Consider the following 19,477-nt stretch of genomic DNA (forward strand, 5'->3'; position numbering starts at 1 on the left):
GCTTTAATACAACAGATGCCATTTAAAAGTTTTTACAGTATCCTGTTTTGTGTGAGAAGTAGGAGAGCCATATGTAATCCATGACACGTGTGGAGACCAGGGGACAAATTGAGAGGTCAGTTTCTCCCTAGCTGGCCCACAGAAGAGACATTGTTTCCCACGTAGCCCTCCACTTACACAGCAGTTGTAATAAAGCAAGGCAGTGGTCATTTTTTAGATGCTAAAGTTTTTTTTTTTTTAACCATTTAGATTTGGTATTTCTCATATGTTCTTTGAAACATGGTTTTTCTAAGTGATTTTAAATTTATGTCTAACTAAATTTTGTAAATAATATAATTTTATATAACAGTTATTTCAAAGTCTAAAACAATGCATATTGGTAGTGCCTTATTTCTTAAAGGCAACTTAGTAAGGTTTAAAATTCATTGCTCTGTTTCAGACTGTTGGCAACACCTATGGTAATTTTTCACTAGCAACCATGTTTCCCAGAAGAGAGTTCACCAGAGAAGACTACAAGAAGAAGCTGCTGGACCTGGAGCTCGCCCCCAGCGCCTCTGTGGTGCTGCTGCCAGTATGCACACAGTTCTGTTCTGCTCTGTGGGTTTTCTGTCTGTTCTATTCCTGGACATTTCTTAGATTTGAAGAAGAAAAAAGGCTGTGTGTAGTTAAAATAACAGAGTAATCAAAATTAGGTCAATTTATAGTACATTTATTTATTCTGTGCTTTATAAATTTGTAGTGCTAATGTTTTGTGAGACTTTGAAATTTCAGCTGTTTTGGATGCAAAAAAGTAACAGAAAAAAACAAATATTGAGTTGTTTCATCTGTAAACTCTTAGCAGCCAATAACTGTACCGTCTACCACATTAGAAATATATATAACATAAAAATAACATTTACTTCTTCAAGTATAGCTTGTATGGTGTCCAAGAGCTCACTATGTAGACTAGACTGGCTTTGAATTTAGAGAAATCTCCTGCCTCTACCTCCCAAGTTCTGGGACTAAAGGCGTGCATACCACCACACCCCGTAGGTATAGCACTTTCATCTCCTCCAGAGAAGAGACTCAGAAAGCTAAGATACTGCCAAGGTCCTACCTGAAGGGTCAACTGAGTCTTCATGTTCTGGTTACTGTAATTTTCCCTGCTCTAAACTAGAGATGCCTTCACACTGGAAACAGCTCTGCAACCAGGATTTCATGGTGTTCACTAGATTTTATTACTTATTTCTTTGGGTTTTTTTTTTCTCTTTTAATTAGTGAGACTTCTATTATCAAAGTTGTTAATTTTATTACCAGAGTTTACTATTTCTTAAACAGCTAGTTCAGAGCTGCAGAAATGGCTTGACAATTAGAGTGTGCTAGAGGACGCAGGTTCAGCTCCCAGCACACACACAGCAACTTACAGCTGTCCAGTTCTGGGGGATTTGATGTCCTTTTATGATCTGCCTGGGCACCAAGCATATACTTGGTACACAAACATAACATCCAGGTAAAAACATGAATACACATAAAAGAAAACTAATTTTTTAAAAGCCAGGTTTGGTGAGGTGCTGGAGAGATTGGCTCACCAGTTAAGAGCACTTGCTTTTGCAGAGGACCCAGCTTTAATTCCTAGTCCCAACACTGTGGCTCACAGCTGTCTGTAACTCTACTTCCTGCTGATACACAGTCATGCACACACAAACTCATAAAATTATTTGATTAAAAGCATGATGGTGTATGTCTTTACTCCTAGGGCTTGGGGCACCAAGGCAGGCAGATATGCAGATATTTGTGAGTTCCAGGGCAGTCGGTTTACAGAGTGAGCTCAGGGTGGCCAGAGCTACATAGTAAGACTGCCTTAATAAAAAAGCATCTAAGACCCAAATGTGATTCAGTTGTAGTGATATAATTTTTATTTCTTTGTTAACTTTTAATCTTTTGTTTTTTAATTTCTAGGCAGGACGGCCAGCCACATCCATTGTCCACTCTCCTAGTGGAGACATTTGGACATTACTGGGGACAGTGCTTTATCCATTCCTGGCCATATGGAGACTAATTAGCAATTTTTTATTTAGTAATCCTCCTCCTGCACAGACTTCAGCAAGAGCCACATCCACAGAGCCTTCAAACTCTGCATCGTCCAACAAGCCAGACAAAAGGTACATATGCTTGTCTTCTCTGTTTTAAACCTAAGATGCACAGGTCACGTACAGTGGTTCCCTTAATTTTGGTGCTAGTAAAGCAACTTTGCCTCTTTTTCCCATTCGCTAAGCACTCTTATTCCAAAACTACCAATACAGTTCCCCCCGAGGAATGTAGTATCTTTCCTCCCAGCCATGATTTTTGTGGTTTTTGAGTTGAGTTCCCAGTTGTTACCCTGGCTGGCCTCAAACTTAGAGATCCTTCTGCCTTTGCTTCCCAAGTGCTGGACTATAGGTTTGTGCCACCACACTGCGGTGAATATGATAATCATGAGTTTAGCATGGTTGGTGATAAGAAAGATCATGAGTTTGAGTCCTTTTAGGCTATATAGTCAAACCCTGAGCCAAAAGAAAAATACAAAACACGAAAAGAGGAAGAATGCCATCAGACTTACTGTTAATTCTTTAACCAAAGGCCTCACTTTTATTACAGATCAAAGATTTGGTTTTACAAACAGCACTGGTAGCTTTCACCCCGTACTCTGGTGGCATATTCAAACCAGGTTAACAGGAAGTATTATCCAGAAGGAGGTTATTCTACCCTCTGATGAATAATATTTGTTCTTATTATGCATTCTCTGTTAGCTTGTGTCTTGAAGGGGGTGCTCAGGCTCACCTCTGTTTATGACCTCAATCTTCTTGCCTCTTCTTCCCAAGTGCTAGGATTATAGTTGTTGACCATTACACTCACTTTTAAACATTGTAGCAAATGTATCAGCCCTAGAACCTATCACTCTGCTGTCTGGAGACACCTAGTCCTATGGTTCACTGATTCATTGTGGTTGTCTTAGTTAAGGTTTCATTACTGTGAAGAGACCCCATGACTAAGGCAGCTCTTATAAAGGACAGCCTTTAATTGGGGCTGGCTTACAGGTTCAGAAGTTCAGTCCATTATCATCAAGACAGGAACATGGCAGCATCCAGGCAGACATAGTACTGGAAAAGCCAAAAATTCTACATCTTGATCAGAAGGCAACCAGGAGAAGACTCAGACTTCCTCAGGCAGCCAGGAGGAGGCTCTCTTCCATACTAGGTGGAGCTTGAGCATAGTTCAAGAGCCCACACCCAAGGTGATGAATTTCCTTCAACAAGGCCACACCTCCAAATAGCGCCACTTACCATGAGCAGAAGCATAGTCAAACCACTGCAGTGTATATGAATGCTGTGATTGGCTGATATGGTCTTTATCTTGACTATTAGGCACAAAGATTAATGCCTTACTCTTGCTGAAGAGTAGTTAGCAATATTTAATTCTGTAACTACTATCAATGGAATAGGATACCATGTGAATTGTTAAAACCTTTCTCAAAAGGGGGAAAGGGCTTGAATTTGCCTTTAAGGTACAACTGGAGCTTTGTTTAGCTTCTAGGGCACTCTGTAAATTATATCTAGTATGTGTGTCAACTTGTTGTGAGTTTTTTATAGGAACAGTTAACAAATAATTGAGTTCTTCTAGGCTTTAGTAAGTCATCTGGAAAATGGACAGTATGATTTGGCTAGTTTTACATCACTGAGGAGATTCAATTATTAAAGACTAATAAAATTTATTATTGCAGCAGAAGTACAGGTATCTCCTGTAGACTTTTAAAAATAAATTATAGTTGCCTATCCTATATGAGAAGAAAACACTTCTGTATGTCTGTATTTTATGTCACCTTTCTTTTCTTGTTCATTTCAGGGAACCGGTCCGAAAAAGAGTGCTGGAAAAACGAGGCGAAGACTTTAAGAAGGAAGGGAAAATATACAGACTGAGGACTCAGGATGACGGGGAAGACGAGAACAACACTTGGAATGGGAACTCCACGCAGCAGATGTAGTGTAGCAGGTGTGCAGTCATCACCGTTTCCTTTCGGATTCCGCTCAGCTAGACTCGTGCTGGACAAGGGGGTCTGCTTTATGTTTCAGACCATGCCTAGTCTTTATTTCTGCTAAGAGGTTTTGAGTTAAGTTGTTTAACCTGAAAAAGTCAAAACATGAAATAGCTGGATGCTAGGTCCTTGTATAGGGTAACCAGCTGCTCAGCCTAAAGAATCCCAAGGCTGCACCACCACCGCCAGTTCCTACTCAGACGTCATAGCCCTCTAGTCCAGTGTTTCATTTAGGATACTTCATGCTGCAAGGTTCTCAAGCCACACACAGTAATTGGTATGTCACTGAGTAGTCTGAGCCCCGAGCACTTAAGCGAGCTAATCAGGTGATAACTGATGTTTAGCGTTTTTCTTTGCACTCATCAGCCTCAAAAACAAAACAAAACAAAAAAAAAAAAAATCTAGTAGTTTTTGATCTTACTTAAATATCAAATAAAAAAAGTTTTCAAAAAACCAGAATGATCTTATTTTTGCTGTAGGCATCTTTCTGTTGTACAGGGCTGTATTGAGGTCACTTTGTTTGACTTTTTCCTTCGAGTGCTGTCCTGAAGATGTCAGCAAAATGACTACCTTTGTTTTAAAAATAAAACGTAGAGACTGTGTCCTAGGTTACTGATGCATATGTTTTATAATCTCTTCTCATCAGTGCGAGACAGATGAGAATGGCCAGTCTGCCGCTTAGATTGCTCACTCATGTTTGTACTGAAATTTCACATTCAGCAATCACACTTGCCGGACCAAAGTCCAGTGGTGTAGGGCTAGTGTAGACACTTCACTCCCATTATTCCTAAGTTAAGTTCTCAAATTTAATACTTCCACAAAAGTCGTGACGTCTGAAACGTGGGGTCTGTTTGCCTTCCGTGTGTCAGAGGACTTGGATTTGTGATATGGGAGCGAGAACTCCTGTCCCCTGTGGAGTGATGAACCTGTGAGCTGGCGGTGCTTGGGAGCAGTGTAGCAGCTAAAGTGCCGGGGCAACAGCCTTTCTGAAAACATGCCCAGGAGCTTTTAAATGTTTCATATTTTGACACAATGGCTTTTTCTAAGCAATGGTCCTCATTTTAGAAGCTTAGCAGTGAGTAGGCCTGATATTAGTTAACTTAAAAACTGGAAACAACCAAATGCCTCTGTGGACATAACTTGTATTGAGAAATGGTACACACTAATCCAGCCTTTGCTGTGTTTACTGAATGTCTGCTGTGTTGGTGGAAAGAAGGCAGGAGGCATAGCTGTAGGCACAGGATGAGTTCAGCTTTGTAAATAGTGTGTGTAGAGGACTGTGTTAATGTGTGTGTAAAGAGAAAACGGTAATGATTGTATGCCCTTGTAGTTCTCTTGGACTCTTAAATTATTGCCATCTTCTGCATTGATCACATTAGTTACACTGTTAGAAGAGAAGTTTTTGTAAGGCTTGGTGACTCACACTTAAAATCCCAGCACTTAGGAATCAGATTGCTGGTGGATTTCTGAGTTTAAGGGCCAGCCTGGTCTACATAGCAAGTTCAGGCCAGCCAGGGCTACAAGGTTAAAAACAACAAAAATGTTGAGTTTTTTAAAAACTTTGTAGTAACATTGCACTTAAGATCCAGTCATCTTTTAAAACTGCAGCAATCTCGGGGTGACATCTCATTCCTGTATCCAAGTACTTGAGAGGTGGATGCCGGGGGATCCAAAGTTCAAGATTATCCTCAGGTACAGGTTCAAGTCCAGCCTAGGCTGAATGAGATCTGTCTCTACAATAACAAGGCAATATGTGACTTGTTAAAAATACTTGTCAAGTGGGTATGAATCCTGGAAAAACATGAAGTACCTCAAGTCAACTTGTCTTGAAGAAATTCAGATACAAGTATTAAAGTGTCCATAATTCGTGTGTGAATAAGAGGATTCTTCTTCAACATTATTTATCTCTTTTTAAAAGTACGCATGGTTGAAAAAGTTCCAAAATATAAGAAAATGGTGTCTCTGACCTGGCATCTTACCCCACTCACATTACCCAGAGGTAGCCTCTATTAACAATTTCTAATGTAATTTTCAGAAAAATTTTATGCATATAAGCAAATATGTAATCTTTATTTTTAAATAAATGGGATCATATTGTATGTACTACCCTGCATCTTGCTCTTTCCTTACAGTCTCAAAGATCTTGGCCTGCCCATACACATCTTCTGCCTCATTCTTACTGTCTGTGTCAGTTCGCTGGACAGAAGGACCCAGCTGATTACCCACTATTGGTTATATTCTGTGGTTGTTCAAAGTTACTTGGTTAGCCCAGGTGTGGTGGCACAAGCTCTGGGGGCAGAGGCAATAGGATCTCTGTTTGAGGCCAGGCTGGTCTACATAGTTCCAGGCTGACTCAGACCGCACAGTGAGACCCTTTCTCAAAAATAAAACACAATTGCTTGTTTGGTTTTTCTATTACAGACATGAGCATCCTAGAGGTGAGATGTATTCTGACTGAAAGTGGACCTGTGGGACATGTGTTACCTTAGAGAATATTTGAGGTTTAGATTATGAAAGATGCCAGGTTAGCTCTTTTAAAAATTGTATCAATTAACAAATTCCTCCATAGGGGTGTGAGCCCCTTCTGCCTATCAGCCATCCCTCGTTTCTGCGCACGTGGATGAAGGTTGTATGTACTGTATAGGCACTGTTCATCTTGAGTGAACAGGAACTTCAGATTGGTTTGGTTTGGTTTTCGGGGGTTTGGGAGGATGGTTTTTGGTTGGTTGGTTTTTGTTTTGTTTTTTGAGAAAAGGTCTTTCCACAGACTGATTGTTTAGACCAGGCTGGCTTTGAACTAATAGGGCGCCTGTCTCTGTCTCCTGAGTGCTGGGTTAAAGGCTTGCCTCACAACCATGAGACAGCCGTCAACACTCCTGGTCACGCGGACTTACTTTGAAACTGTCTTCCAGTTTTTCTTTTGTATTTTTCCTACTGATTTGTAAAAACTCTATGCACATAAGAAAACCAACTCTTCACTAGCATATACTGTGGCTGTTTTGTCCTTTAATCTTTACTTTTTATTTTTAAAAGATTATATATATATATATATATATATATATGTTGGTGGGTGCCCACAGAAACAAGAAAAGTGTTAGAACCCCTGGAGCTGAGGTCACAGGCTGGGAACTGAAACAAACTCTGCAGGAGCGACAAAGCACTCCTACATGCTGGGCCATTTTTCCAGCCAAAATTGTTTTTTACTGTAGTTCTGGAGGAAGGAAGGAGGGAAGGGAGAGCAGGCATGAGCTTGGAGGTCAGAGAACAATTTGTAGAAATCAGTTCTTCCACTGTAGGTGTCCTGGGAACAAATTCTGGTTGTCAGGTTTGAGAGCAGGCTCAAGAGCCCCTTTATTTTATTTTTTTTACCATGGTCAGTTATTGGCGTGTTTCCTTTTAGCCTCTAGGTTTCTAGGGAAAGAGTCATAGACATCATTCAGGGTTTTTCTGGGTAGCCTCACATGTCCTGGAACTCTAGACCTATATTAAATTCTAATATAGTTTACATTTTGCTTGAAGTAACCATACTACTTGCTACCTAATGCTTGTAGAGGCCAGTGGAGGTGCCATATCCCTTTGCAACTGAAGTTAGGGACAGTTGTAGGCCACTGTTGGTGCTAGGAACTGAACCTGGGATTTCTGCAAGACTAGCGAGTTCTTAACTGCTGAGCCATCTCTTTAGCTGCAGTCTATAACATTTGGTCATGAATCTTTCTGCCCAAGGACGCCCTCGGAATCTCAGATTTAGAAGCTCCCACGTTGGACCTGGGGTAGTACGTGTCTAACCCCTGTGTTCTCAAGCAGACAGTGGTGCAAAGTTGCCTTGATCTACATGCCGTTCCAGTGTCAGCCTTGGATAAATAATTATGCCCTTTTTCAAAAGATTAAACCAAACCCATCTGGCAGCCTTTCCCTATCAACTGAAAAAGAATGTGTATTCATTAAAAGTTCCTGACTGCCAAGCTAGGCATACAGCCTTTGAATAAAGAACTTTTTAAAGATAGTTTCGCCTGTATGTATATCAATGCATGCAGTGCCCACAGAAGCCAGAAGAGGGCATTGGATCCCCAGAACTGTAGTTATAGACAGTTACTAGCTGCTGTATGGATGCTGAGAATCAAACCCAAGTCCTCTGGGAGAGCAGTCAGTGCTCTTAACTGCTGAGCCATGTATTCTGCCCCCTGAATAGAAATTTCTATGGATATACTTTAGGTTGGGAATACTTATAAAAAAACCAACTTCAGACAGAATCACTCTTCCCTGTTTTTAAATTTTTATTACTTTATATATATGGGTATTCTGCCAACACGTATGCCTATGTGTCCCATGAGCACCTGGTTTCCAGGGAAGCCAGAAGGCATTGGATCCCCTGGAACTGGAGTTGCCAACAGCTAGGAGCTGCCAGGGGGACGCTGGGAATGAGAACTCAGGTGCTCTAGAAGAGCAGCAGTTGCTCTTCATTGCTGAACCATCTCTCTACGCACATAATAATCTAAAATTAGCCAGAAACTGGAGGTAAGGGGCTAAGAACTGAACCTTTGAACCTGAGTCTGGTAAGCAAGTGTTTTGCCACCATGCCATCTGTGCTCCTGGCCTGGAAAGCTGCCTTCCTCTACCTCCTGAGCGCTAGGGTTCCAGACAAGCATGAACTATCACGGCTGTACACTGAGAGGTTTTAAAACCTTTTTAAAAGATTTATTTATTTTATGTATGAGTGTACTGTCGCTGTCTTCAGACACACCAGCAGTGTCAGTTCAGGACACCGGCAGCGGTGACATGATCTAGCAGGAGCTACCAGGCCTGCCAAGTCAGGAGACTCGGCCACACCAGCTGGGATGCCGGACGTTCTCTGCCATGCCTCTCGAGGAAGATGAGTGAAGACGAAGACTTTGGACCGAGGAAGCATTGCAAGGCTAGCTCTGCAGATGCCCGTCACTGCTGAGTTCTACCTGTACTCTCTCCAAACATCATGAGTCCTCCCCCAGGTCTTGCCTCAGCCAAACACCATGTGAGTCAGTATCACATGACATCTCCAGAAACTTCTACTCTACATGGATAGACTTGCTTCTCAATTTTATTTAATTGGTTATTGGTTGACACAGGGTTTCTATATGTAGCCCTGGCTGTCCTGGAGGTTGCTATTTAGACCAGGCTGGTCTCAAACTCACAGAGCTCCTCCTGTGTCTGCCTCCCAAGTACTAGGACTGAAGGTATGTGTATCACCACACCTGGCTTGCTTTATGTGGTGGTGCAGGTCTTTAATCCCAGCACTCAGAGGCAGAGGGATCTCAGAGTTCCAGGACAGCCAGATATGTTATATGTTATACAGATAAATCCTGTCTTTAAAAAAAATGGGGGGGGTTGGAGAGATGGCTCAGCTGTTAAGAGCACTGACTGCTCTTCCAGAGGTCCTGAGTTCAATTCCCAGCACCCACATGGTGGCTCACAACCATCTGTAATGAGATCTGATGCCCTCTTCTGGTGTGTCTGAAGACAGCTACAGTGTACTTACTTATAATTAATAAATAATTTTTAAAAAGTTAATTCACTAGATAATATTGTTTTCTTAGCTATCTGAACAAAAGAGTCCAAGTTTTTTCCACTGTGGTTGTTCCTTGTGTATTTAAGACAGTTGCTAAAGGCTCTATGTTCGCCTTCTCCTGTGGGTGCTGGGAGGTGTTTTGTAAACAGATGAACATAGAGCAGCTACGCTTTCCCTTTTTGGCTTTCAGCGTATTCTGGCCATAAACAGGCAAGGCCACTGGCCCCAAGAAACTCATAGTAGAGAGAAACAAAAGTTCAGGATAACGTAGCCAAGCTGTAAAGCAGAAGCAGGGAAGTGGCCAGGGGTTGTGGTGCCTGAGCTTAGACTAGGTGTTTTCAGAAAGACTCCCAGGCTGCGTTGACAAAGGGAAGGAAGGGAAAGTGGATGGTCAAGGATCCACCTGTGCGGGAGCACCACCACAGACAGGAGAGAGAGCTCCACGGGGCAGGTTCAGATCACTTGGGCCCTCAAGCCATGACTGGTGTCAGCCATCTGGTTTCAGGAGAGCCAGAAGTGCCATAGAAGTCGCCAAGGAGTGTAAGCGAGCGGCCGCGGCCTGTGTTTGGAAGCGCTTCGTCTGTCTTATTCCCACTGAACCTACTTCTCAAGAGCAGCCACAGCAGGACTCAATACGCCGTCTCTATTTTCAGTTTTATTATTCTACATAGGTTTGTGGAAAGAAGAGCAAGAGGGGGCAAGAGCTGGCTTTTACTAAAGGAAGCCATGCTTTGAGCATCAAACACTGAAATCAGTACACAAACCCATCAGGCAGGCTTCTCAGAGTCCACAGAAGAACTCACCGAAGATGGTTTCATTAAGATTGGAAACTTGAAAAGCTTCAAGATGGAAATTATCTCCAACAGTGCACAAAGCCAGGAAGAAGCAGCCCACTGCAGGAGTCTGGTGCTAGCGGCCTATTTACAAGGCCACTGTACAGCTTGAGGCGGTGACTTGTCAGAAGGAAGAGATTGTACTCAGATTGTGCTGGCTTGGCGGTTCTGTCCCTCGCTTGGATCGCTTGCAGTATTTGTATGACAGAAATGCCAGGCTGCAGACACCAAGCAGCAGAAGAGCGAAGAGTACATACAGCGCCGTCTGCGCTTCTGTGGAGCCCAGCGTCAGCCCCAGGAAGGGCACTTCGGACTTCACGGGGCTGGCGGGGGTGGCAGTGGGCCCAGCATCTAGGAAAAGGCAATGGAGGCTCAGGCTCTGGTACTGTTAGCCACCAGTCCGCTCTGAAGACAGTCCTGATTCCTGCAGTCCAGAGGCTGCATAGCATACACCCCAAACATGCACCCCAAACATGCACCCCAAACATACACAGGACAAGCAGGCTTATGGCTTTGGTTTTGGTATGGGTCCCCTTCACTGCTGCATTGTTTTTGTAATTTTTTTAATTCTTAATTTGTTTTTATAATGTATACATGTGCATGATGCTCCTGTAGGGTCGGAAGACCACTTCCAGGAATTCTATCTTGGTATTGAACTCATGCTATAAGGCTTTTACCTACTGAGACTTCTCACTATGCCCCACCCAAACACACACCATTTTTCTCCCGAGACTGGCCTCTAGGTAGGCAGCCTGGCTGACTTTGAACTTCAAATTCTACTGCCTCTGCCTCCTAAGTGCTGAGACCATATGGGGTGTGCTACCCTGTTTATATGGTGCTAGGTGCTCGTGCATACTAGATGAGTTCTCTACCAACTGAGCCATATCCCAACCCTATTTTAAGTATCACTTTGGGCAACTAAAGTATAGACTGAATTGGGTAATGGTCTTTTTTTTTCATAGTCACTTTTTTAAAATCACCCAGTGAGTACTAGCCTCAGTGTCGGACCAGTCCTTAAACTTGACCTAGTAACTTCCTGGAAGCATCTGTCCTCAGGGAAGATGCTACAGTGAGTTAGGTAGGCCTAGAGGAACCTAGATCTGCTTATTCCCATGACAAGGCCCTAGTCTCCACAGGCAATACTAGCTCAGGGTCCTTCCTGTAGCAGCCCAAGGATACACCTGCTAATGGGTGAAGGGGTCAAAAGGGGTCAAAACTGTGGGCAGACATCTGAACTAGAAGGTGGGTGGAAAGAGCATCTCCCTCTTTCCCTCCCAGAGCCACCTCACCTTCTGGTTGGTGGAGACAAGGGTGCGGTCCTTGTGCAGGGTCTGGAAAGCCATTGCATCGGACTACAGAGGCATAGAACCTGGCTGATGCCTTGGGGATCCTTGGCAAAGAAGGGTCAGAGCGGTTCACAAAGTGCACGCCAAACCTCTCTGCGAAGCCTGTGGCCCATTCAAAGTTGTCCATAACGCTCCACACCGTGTACCCTCGAAGGTCCACCTTATCCTGTACGGCTGCTCAAACACAGGCCTGCAGTGAGTATTCGTCACATCAAGACACCTGCATGCCAGGCCTCCTCAGCCATGGTTCTCCCCACTGTCCTAACAGCAGAGTGTCAGTTCAGCTCGGAGGCCCCATCCTGTGTCTTAGCAGGTCCTCTGTGGTGGACATGCAGGGCCCTCGGTATTGTTCTAGAAAGGCTCAGTTCTGAGTGGAACTTAGGTAGCCTGAGCTAACCCCACTGCATTTTTCTGTAGCTTAGGAGATTGATCTGAGTCAGTACCCAGAAATACGCTTTCCCGTGGAGAGGCAGGAGCCTTTAGAAGCAAAAGATCTGAACTGTAAAAAGACCTCTGGCCATTTCCTTGGCTGTAGTAGAGCCTAGGGTCTACGTACATATCACACACATATGTGATATGTAGCTATGTGTTCATGTGAGTGCTATGTGTGGGTGCATGTAGAGGCCAGAGATAATCCTCCGGTGTTTGGGGCACTGAATTCCGGTCTTACGGTTGTACAGTGAACACTTTACAAACTGAACTATCTCCCCAGTCCTATGGTCTTAGGGGAAAAAAAAAAAAGCCCAGACTATTCTTGGTCTGCTGCGGAGATGCCAAGAAGCAAGAAAACCTAAAGGTTTCAGAGGACTCAAGACAGACACTAAGGTCTGGCCAGTTCAGGCAACTGGTTTTACTTGTAGGTAAATCTAGAAAGGAAAAATACCTTAGAGTCTAGCTTCAAACAAATGCTTAAGCTCAAGAGCAAAAGGCCTTTGGGGGCCTTTGGGGTTCAGAGTATCCTCCGACAGACACTGGTGCTTCAGCAGTGACGGCTCATGTGGGCCAGGCAGGGTGGAAGCGAGAGCTCTTACCTTTGAGGGCTTCATTAATGTAGCTGCGGAGATAGTAGACCCTGTCGGTGTCATTGAGTTCTGGGGCTCCTCGTCTGGACACTCCATTCTCCGTGACATAAATTGGAGGGTTGTCGTATTCCTCCTTCAGCCAGTTCAAGATCCTCCGGAAGCCAAAGGGGGTCATCTTCAGCCAGAAGGAGCCGGAGTCCGGCCAAGAGCGGTCTGTAATGGAAGCAACTCCCCTGCAAGGTTACAAGGGAAAGTCAGCTCTTGTTTATGAGCTCCAGGACTTGCTTACCAAACCTACCCTGCCCACAGAACATGGGTCACAGTAACATAACAGCTCTGCATGTCCCATCTTCTGCTGAAACACAGGCACCACCTTCAGAGAACGGGCCCTCAAGTCATCTGTCCACATAGTGACCTCCATTTTGGAGGGGCAGACAACTGAGGACCATGTCAGATGTCCACATCCCTGAGCCTTCTAAAAGGATGACAAAGAAAAGGGGAACAGCTCCTGGCAGAGGGATGCCTGCTGCGGGAGACGCAGGCATGAGCCTGTGTTCACAGATGAGGACGTCTCCGTCCTCAGATTCTTTGCAGCACTTGATTCGACGCAGCTGAACTGAATATTGTATCTCATAGGCTCTGGAGGGGGTTCTGGGGAGACAGTCTCAGAACTTCCAGACTACAGGGAGCAAGCAGGGTCTGACTCTGGCTCCAAGTGGAGGTGGGGAACATAAGGCTTGTTTGTGAAGAAAGAACCAGAAAGAGGTTTGGTGTGCAAAACAGATGGAGAACAAGTGCTGGAGAGGTATCTCTGTGAAGCGCCTGTCTTGTAAGCATGAGTAATAGGGGGAAGGGGCATAGCAGTACCTGTTTGTGCTGTGGGGGCAGACAGAGAAAGCCCTGCACATGCGTGAGCACTCACACACAGAAGCAACAACAACTTCTGCTGTTATAAATAAGTCACAACTAAGAGGATAACAACAACAACAACAACAACAATAATAAAATCTCTCCCTCCCTCTGTCTGTCTGTCTGTCTCTCTGTCTCTCTCTCTCTCTCTCTGTCTCTCTCTGCCTCTCTCTCTCTCTCTCATTGAGACAGGGTTTCTCTGTGTAGACCTGGCTGTCCTGGAACTCACTCTGTAGACCAGGCTGTTCTCAAACTCACAGAGATCCCCCTGCCTCTGCCTCCTGAGTGCTGGGATTAAAGATGTGCGCCACCGCTATTGGGTTCTTGCAGAAATTTCTTATTCTTGATTCCCAGTGCTTCCATGGTGATGGTGTGCTATGTATACACCACATAAGTAATAGTTAGACCTTGGCATTGACGAAAGTAGCCAAGGACATGTGTTAGGGAAAGCAGCCGGAAACGGCAGTGTGGTGTGGTTACAGTGTCAAGTACACCCTGATGAGATGTGCTGTGAGGCCAAGCAGAGCTTCGCACAAGCTGGGCAGGGAACTCCTTCTGCCTCGCAGGCCCTGTTGACCACCTTACCTGTCTGCATCAAAGGAAGAGATGGCGGTGGCGTAGTTGAGGTTGTAGGCCAGGACAGTGGTGTAGTGGTTGAACCCAAAAAAGTCAAAGGTGCCCTTGATCCTCCTCTTCTCGCTCTCTGTAAACTCTGGGAGCCTAGAAAGAGGGAGCAATAGGGGAAGGAACTTCAGAAAGAATCACACTTTGAGGCGCGTATCTGGCCAGGGCAGGGAGCACTCAGAACTCAGGCACTTGTCTGAGCAGAGCAGCTCCCTGGGGAGAGAAGCCTTCTGTGTGCAGCCTCCCTTCTCTCCACTCTGCACGGCCTCACTGTCCTGTGGAAGCCCCCAGCAGGCTGCCCCCTGCCCCACTTCCTCATTCATTTACCGTTTCTGATAGATCTGAGGCGCACACGCACATCTCAGGCGATCACCTAAGACACCCTCCTCATGCTCTCAGACTGGGCGTCCTCCCAGCTCGCCCGTGGTGAGTCCCCGCGCTCTCACTGGGTTGGCTGTATTCAGGCGCCTTCTGATGTCTATGCACTTTTCTACCTTCATTCTTTCTCGGGGCTTGTGTTCCCACCCTCGCTTCTCCCCCTTGAGTCCATACTCCTCCTGCACTGGTGCCCTCCAGGCCAAGGCCCTGTCTAGCTTCCAGAGTCTCAGCTCTGAGTTGCATATAGTGCCCATACCCTAACCCCAAGACATAGGGACTTCTGCTCCCCCAAGTCTTCACTGCTATGAAGGCCCAGCTTTACCAATGTCCTACCTTAGCTATAAAATCCCAGAGACTACACAGCCGGACTCCCAGGTTTCTGTGGAGTTTCCTTTCTACTGAAGAAACTGAGGAATTGGGGTTCCACGTCACTACGACAGCTGCTCTGTCAGCGACCGGAGGGCCAGACTCCGCCTGTGGACCCTACTTGGTTCTGACCCAGATGTACCAGTGCTGCCCAGCAAAGCTGTGTGGAGGAACCAAAATGCCCACTTGCACATCAGACACTGGCCTAGCCTTATCCGTGCGTTCCCGCAGTATACAGGCCAGGCGCATGCTACGTAATTAGAAGCAGAATTTGAATAATTCCGTGGTGGGAGAGATGTCAGACATGGGGGAAGACTCAAAGGCTGTTAGAAATGCACGCTTGCTGAGTTCCTTCCTCCTCTACTGGCCACATGAGCAAGTGGAGAGCTGGTGAGTCTGTCTCCAGAAAATCAGGGGCCATCTCTCTGCGCTTTTCCACGTGCTACACTTCTGATGGCAACCGGACAATTCTTAAGCCTAGAGGTTGGCTCTGGGGGCAGGCAGCCCTGCTTGGAGCATCACTCCGTGGTTGACACTCTTGCCCTGGCCCTTAGTACCCATCTGTAGCCCTCATGGAAGCTGCTTCCTGACAGGAAGTGAGCGAGCGAGGAAGAGACGCTGTGAGGTGAGCCACTGCCCTCTGCTGGCTGAATGACAAAAAGCAAGTACCTGACAGTCCCCAAACGGGAGCTGGATAAACTGGGGCATTTGTCCTCGGAGTGAGGGAATGGGGTTGCTTAGAAGAGGGTGCTCTTCAGACAGAGCCATGCTGTTCTGAGGAACAGTAACATAATAACAACCGCTGGCCCCATATCAGGCTCTGAGCTGATTATTTTCATAATTTCATAATTTTCATAAAATTTATTTTCATGCAGATTCTGTTTTCTCTTCTCCAGCTCTACCCAGATCCTCCTCATCTCCCTACTTAGCCAACATTGTGTTCTCCCTCAAAGCAACAACAACAACAAAAACTACCCATAGATCAGAGACTCAACTCTTTCTGTAATAGACGGGAGCTAACACAGAAACCCAACCACACAAAGAGTAGAGACCGGAAGAGATTGGAGCCCTAAATCCTAAAGGCCTCCACCGAGCTCCTCCGCCCTAAAGGATCTGTGCACAGAACAGGAGGTGGGAAGAAGATAGGAGTCAGAGGTCATGGATGTCTCCAAGGAAACAGTGACTTCGGACACAGCAGGCCTGAGCGAGTCTCACATGCAGCCTGTCTTCTTAGCAAAGACAGAGCTGTAGTCATGACGCCCTGCCTGGCCCTGCCACCCACACCCCACAGACTGTGGACCCAGCACGCACCTGGACATGTTGAGGCCTGCTGCCAGGCTTCTGTCACGGACCCGTGTCTTCATCACCTCCGGATAATCTCCATTTTTGAAGATGGGGTGAGCAAACCAGCCTCCCATAAACTGTGGGGGGAGGGGAGTGGTAAATCTTTGTTGAAGCTGACTTGGGAGAGCAGTCTCTCACCTCTCACAGGCGGTCCTAGGAGAGGCTGTACCATGAGGGTCACTCCCTCCTGTGCAGGGGTCCTTCACCGAACATGTGGACATCTATCTACTACAGAATGGATGTCCAGGGGAGTGTGTGCGCATCCCTTGTTTGGAGAATTAGAAAATCAGGGACACTGAGGAGTTTCTCAGAAATCAAGGGTTCTGGCACCAGAAGTGATGGGTTCAGCGGGGATCTGTTGCCTACTGTAGTCAGGTCTCATTGCAGCCCAGACCAGCTTCAAACTCCACACATAGCCAAGGATGACCTTAAAACTCACAACCCTCCCATTTCAGTGTCCTCGGTGCTACACTACAGTCTTATGCAGTGCTAAGGACGGAATCAGGCTTCCTGCATGCTAAGCAAGCACTCAACCAAATGAGTTATATCCCAGCCCTTCACCAGCCCTGGGAATTGAACTCAGGACCTCTGGAAGAGCAGTCAGTGCTCTTAACCACTGAGCCATCTCTCCAGCCCTACTAACACATATTTAAACATCATTAGGAGTGGTTATAGTAGTGTGTGCGTACTTCAGTGTGTGCGTGTGCATGATAAAGTAAGGGTAGATACCACAGGTGCCCATATAGAGATCAGAAGACAGCCCTGTGGAGTGTCTTCTCTTCCGCTCTTATGTGGGTTCTGAGGATAGAATTCAAGCCTTTAGGTTTGCATTGGCAAGTACCTGCCCACCAAGCCATCCTGCCACGAGCAATTCTTTAAGACAACATCAGCTCCTGGTGGAGAAGAGCACGTGCTGCTCTCCAGGGGACTTGAGTTTGGTTCTCAGCAGCCTGGCCGGGTGACACACAGCCATTTCCTGGGTATCTGATGTGCTTTTCAGGACTCCACAGGCTTCTGCACTCACACACACATGTCCACACACAGACACATAAACATGCACATGAAAAGAAATCTTTAAAAATCTCTCAGTCTCTTATAATTCATGGCTTTTGTCCCAGCACACCTCTGGGTGAACGGGAAAGATTCTGACACAGATGAAAACCATAAAGAACAGAAATGCTCAGCATTTCCTCTCACGTTTGAAAAATCAAGTAAGAGCAAAACTGAGTCTAGATCCAAAACGGTTGATCCTTAGTCTCCATCTACTCCTGTCAAACACATCGAGAGAGAAGGTAGCTGAGCTGAGACAGGGAGCACAGACCTGGACGTATCTCCTGGCTGCCTCCACATCCTCCTGGTTGGAGGGATCCCTGGGCTCAGCCCAGTCGCTACTGATAGTGATTGAGATGGTGCCACCCTGGCTGGTGCGGTACGTGTCGTTGTAGAGATGCCAAGCCTCAGCGTGGGCCTTTATGAGGTTGTGTCCCGCCCTGTACGGAGCTGTGCCAGGCCTGAAAGAGATTCCTGGAGACACACAGGGTTGACAGCAGAAAACATCATCCTCTCAGTGTGTGGAAAGAAGAATTCCACACTTGGAACTGGGATTGCAGTTCCCCTACTGAATGGCCGAGAGTGCTCAGCCTTGTAGTGTCTTGTTCAAAAGAACAGGCAGCAAAGAGTTCTTAGAAGAAAGGAACGGGATTGTTTGTGGGCAGCAGCTAGCAGCCCTCGAGCTGAGAGATGGGACTTGATCTCTGTTGGCTTCTGCTGTGGGATGTCTACCATGGGGTATGCTCAGAAGTTGAGGTCCTGAAGCTCTAGAGGACTACCATGAAGTCAGGACTGGAGGACACACCCAGTGGCCACAATGACACACTCCGTGAGAATAAGTACTCAAATCAAAGTTCCAACTGAGAGCCCAGAAGATATGTCTATCGGTAATTCAAGAAATACCTCCCTGTTCCATTGCAAGTTTAAAAAACAGAATATGTGTAGATACACCTGGGTGAGTGCAGGTAGAAGCCAGGGGACAGCTTCAGGTGTCATTCATAGAAAGACTGTCTACTTCTCTGAAACAGTCATTTGTGTCCTACAAGCTAGACTGAGTGACCAGCCGGCCCCAGGGAGCCAGCTGACTTTGCTTTCTCAGGGTTAGGATTACAAATGTACCTGGGCTTTTTGTTTGTTTGTTTGTTTGTTTGCATGGGATCTGGGGAGATAATCTGATCCCATATTTTCATGGCAAGCACTTTACCAACTGACCCATCTTCCCCAGCCCATGGTTTCCAACACACTGCCTCGCCAGGATTCTCATGACACCTGGAGCTCGGGTCTTCAAGGTGCTAAGAATATTATGACCCAGAGAGCTGAGCAATGGAGCCGGGGCCTTTACCTGGAGCAGACACCCCACTGCCATAGCCATGGGCCGCAATGACGAAGGGCTCATTCAGTGTGATCCAGAACTTCACTTTCTCCCCCAGCCTCTGGAAGAGCACATCTGCATACTCCTTAAACCGCTGCACAATCGTCTCGTTCTCCCAGCCCCCAACATCCTGCAGGGCCTGGGGCAGGTCCCAGTGATACATGGTCACCTGTGAGGAAGTCAGATCGGGGCTCCATCAAACATTTCCTCCGGAAGCTGGAGACATAAGACACACAGGCACAGTGCAAGGGACACTGACTCAGAGAGGCTCAGGGGGCTTCGAACCATCTCCAGACTGGGAAGAAAGTGTTTCGTTCTTTAGTTCTGTACAATGTGAGTTCATGGACAATCCAAAATCAAAGTTGAAAAACCATTTTGGTGCTGGGGAGATGGCTCAGCAGGCAAAGCTGCTGCCACCAAACCCGATGACCTGGGTTCAAGCCTCAGAATCCACAGGGTGAAAGGACAAGTAAGTCACTCCTATAAAGTTGTTCTGATTCACACACACACACACACACACACACACACACACACACACACACACACTACATCTTTTGAGGATTGGGAATATGTTTCGGGACAGTACTTGCTCAGCAGGCATGAAGCCCCGGGCTCCATCCCAGCACCACACATACGGCAT

General features: G+C 46.0%; 2 protein-coding genes across 2 annotated transcripts in view; one reads left to right on the forward strand and one right to left on the reverse strand.

Moving 5' to 3' along the window:
- UBXN4 (UBX domain protein 4) overlaps positions 1-6,148 on the forward strand; it is a 28,932-nt gene extending 22,784 nt beyond the window's left edge. The window contains exons 11-13 of the mRNA XM_080917578.1: positions 440-571; positions 1,939-2,141; positions 3,862-6,148. Coding sequence (XP_080773704.1) covers positions 440-571; positions 1,939-2,141; positions 3,862-4,000 — 474 coding nt within the window. The 3' untranslated portion in view covers positions 4,001-6,148. The remainder of the gene's footprint in view (positions 1-439; positions 572-1,938; positions 2,142-3,861) is intronic.
- Positions 6,149-10,550: 4,402 nt separating this feature from the next.
- The window catches only part of LCT (lactase), a gene marked incomplete at both ends in the record, with an annotated part of 38,995 nt that continues 30,068 nt past the window's right edge, over positions 10,551-19,477 (reverse strand). The window contains 7 exons of the mRNA XM_080917925.1: positions 10,551-10,777; positions 11,716-11,946; positions 12,804-13,027; positions 14,289-14,423; positions 16,383-16,492; positions 17,737-17,939; positions 18,808-19,006. Coding sequence (XP_080774051.1) covers positions 10,551-10,777; positions 11,716-11,946; positions 12,804-13,027; positions 14,289-14,423; positions 16,383-16,492; positions 17,737-17,939; positions 18,808-19,006 — 1,329 coding nt within the window. The remainder of the gene's footprint in view (positions 10,778-11,715; positions 11,947-12,803; positions 13,028-14,288; positions 14,424-16,382; positions 16,493-17,736; positions 17,940-18,807; positions 19,007-19,477) is intronic.

The sequence above is a fragment of the Micromys minutus genome, assembly GCF_963924665.1.
Source record: "Micromys minutus genome assembly, chromosome: 6".
In the NCBI taxonomy this organism is placed as follows: domain Eukaryota; kingdom Metazoa; phylum Chordata; class Mammalia; order Rodentia; family Muridae; genus Micromys; species Micromys minutus.